The 1973-nt window shown below is 55.0% G+C and overlaps 1 protein-coding gene across 1 annotated transcript; it reads left to right on the top strand.

The window, feature by feature from the left end:
• Positions 1-586: 586 nt before the first annotated feature.
• Positions 587-1572, top strand: LOC126496164 (olfactory receptor 10AC1-like; the record flags this gene model as incomplete). Its single annotated transcript, XM_050133719.1, has 1 exon — positions 587-1572. A coding segment is annotated over one exon (986 nt), but the record flags the coding sequence as incomplete, so codon positions are not given.
• Between the last annotated feature and the right edge of the window lie 401 nt (positions 1573-1973).

Here is a 1973-nt window from a genome sequence, read left to right as displayed (position 1 = left end):
AAAATAAAATAAATTGTGAAGCTGGGGAGATAACGCGGTCAGCAAAGTGCTTGTTTGCAAGCCTGAAGGCCTGAGTTCAAGTCCCAAGTCCCAAAACCCACATTAAAAAGCTAGGTATAATGACACATGCCTACAGTGTCCAGGATGGGGGAGCTTACTGGCCAGGCAGTTTAACATAATTTCTGAGCCCCAGGTTCAATGAGGGACCCTGAGTGGAAAAATAAGATGAAGAGGGATTAAGGAAGCATGGAGTGAAGGGGAGGGCTCAGTCCTGAGACAGGTAATCGCATGGGGCCGTTTATTGCTCATAAACACCTTGGCTGTTACCAGGTGGCCTCAAACTCCGTTGCCAGCACCACCACTGGGCAGCTCACAGTAGCCTGTAACTCCCTTTCCAGGGGATCCCGTGCCCTATTCTGACTCCCATGGCGTATTCACACGTAGATAGTAAAATAAAACGAACCATCACAGAGCGGGCTCTGGAGAGCTGATGCAGAGTCCTTGGGTCTGGGCAAAGATAAAGGCACCCGGATCTTGGGAGGAAGATGTCCACCTTGATACTCCCCTCTGGTTTGTCCTCCACCAGGCCCCAACACGAGCCACTGGTCTGAGCCCAACTGGACGGCACCGCAGGAATTTGTCATCCTAGGCTTCTCGGGGTGGCCCCCGGGCCTCCGCCTGCTGCTCTTCTCTCTCCTCTTGCCCCTCTACTTGGCCACCCTGGCTGGGAACCTGCTCATTCTGGGCCTGGCCCTGGCAGAACCCACTCTACACACACCCATGTACTTCTTCTTAGGTTCCCTGTCTGCAGTTGAGGTAGCCTACACCCTGGTACTCACCCCACGGATGCTGGCTGGGTTTCTCCTGCCTCCCGGTGGCCAGGCTGTGGCGCCTTCTACCTGCGCGGCCCAAATGGGTCTCTTCGTGGCTCTGGGTGGCTCTGAGTGCCTGCTGTTGGCAGCCATGGCCTTGGACCGCTACCTGGCTATCTGCCGCCCTCTCTACTACCCTCAGCTCATGACCACTGGGCTCTGCTGGGCCCTTCTAGCTTCTTGTTGTGTGGGTGGCTCCGTCCTAGCCTTAGGTCTCACCACTGTTATATTCCAGCTGCCTTTCTGCCATGGCGGCCTTGTCAATCACGTCTTCTGTGACCTCCCAGCTGTGTTGGTTCTGGCCTGTGGGAACCGGGACCTTCAGGAACACGCGTTACTGGCAGCCTGCATGCTTCTGCTGGTGCTGCCCCTAATCCTCATCTTAATGTCCTACACCAGGGTACTGGTGGTCATCCTGGGGGTGGGGGATGGTGCTGGCCGCCGCAAGGCCTTCAACACGGTGGCGTCCCATCTCACGGTGGCTGTGCTCCACTATGGCTGTGCCACAGCCATGTACGCCAGACCCCTGAGAAGCCGCTCCCTGGAGGAAGATAAGCTCGTGTCCCTCATTTACATAAACCTCACACCGCTCCTGTACCCAGCCATCTATACACTGCGCAATCGGGACATGCAGGGCGCCCTCCAAAGGGTAGTCAGCCAGAGGACGATGGGGGCGGTCCAACAAGCTGATCCGGCCTAACTGCGGATGCCAGGTGTTACTGGAGGTGCTGATGGAAATCACGCCACGCCACAGCCATCATACATAACCTCCCCATCACCTGCCGGATGTAAACGTGGCCGTAGCATCCGAAGACCCCCAAACTGAACTTCAGACTAGCAAGGCTTCGGCTCACGTTCAGAATGACATAGCTCTTTGTAGTGGGGATGCATGTTCAGCAGCACCTCAAGTCTCCACTCACCGAATGCTGGTAGCCTCTGCTGGCCAAGATGTGACAACCAAAAAAAAAAAAAAAAAAATGTTATTGGAAACCAGGTTTGGAGACTCACATTGTAATTCTAGCCCTCAGCAGGCAGAGGCAGGAGGATCAAATATCCGAGACCAGGATGCACTTACACAGGAAGACCTTGTCTGGAAAAAAA

This window comes from Alexandromys fortis, unplaced genomic scaffold, assembly GCF_014885135.2.
Source record: "Alexandromys fortis isolate MF-2015 unplaced genomic scaffold, M_Fortis_MF-2015_v1.1 scaffold_1425, whole genome shotgun sequence".
Lineage (NCBI taxonomy): Eukaryota > Metazoa > Chordata > Mammalia > Rodentia > Cricetidae > Alexandromys > Alexandromys fortis.
Note: the sequence above shows the minus strand (reverse complement) of the source record. Positions and strands in the feature narration are given on the sequence as shown.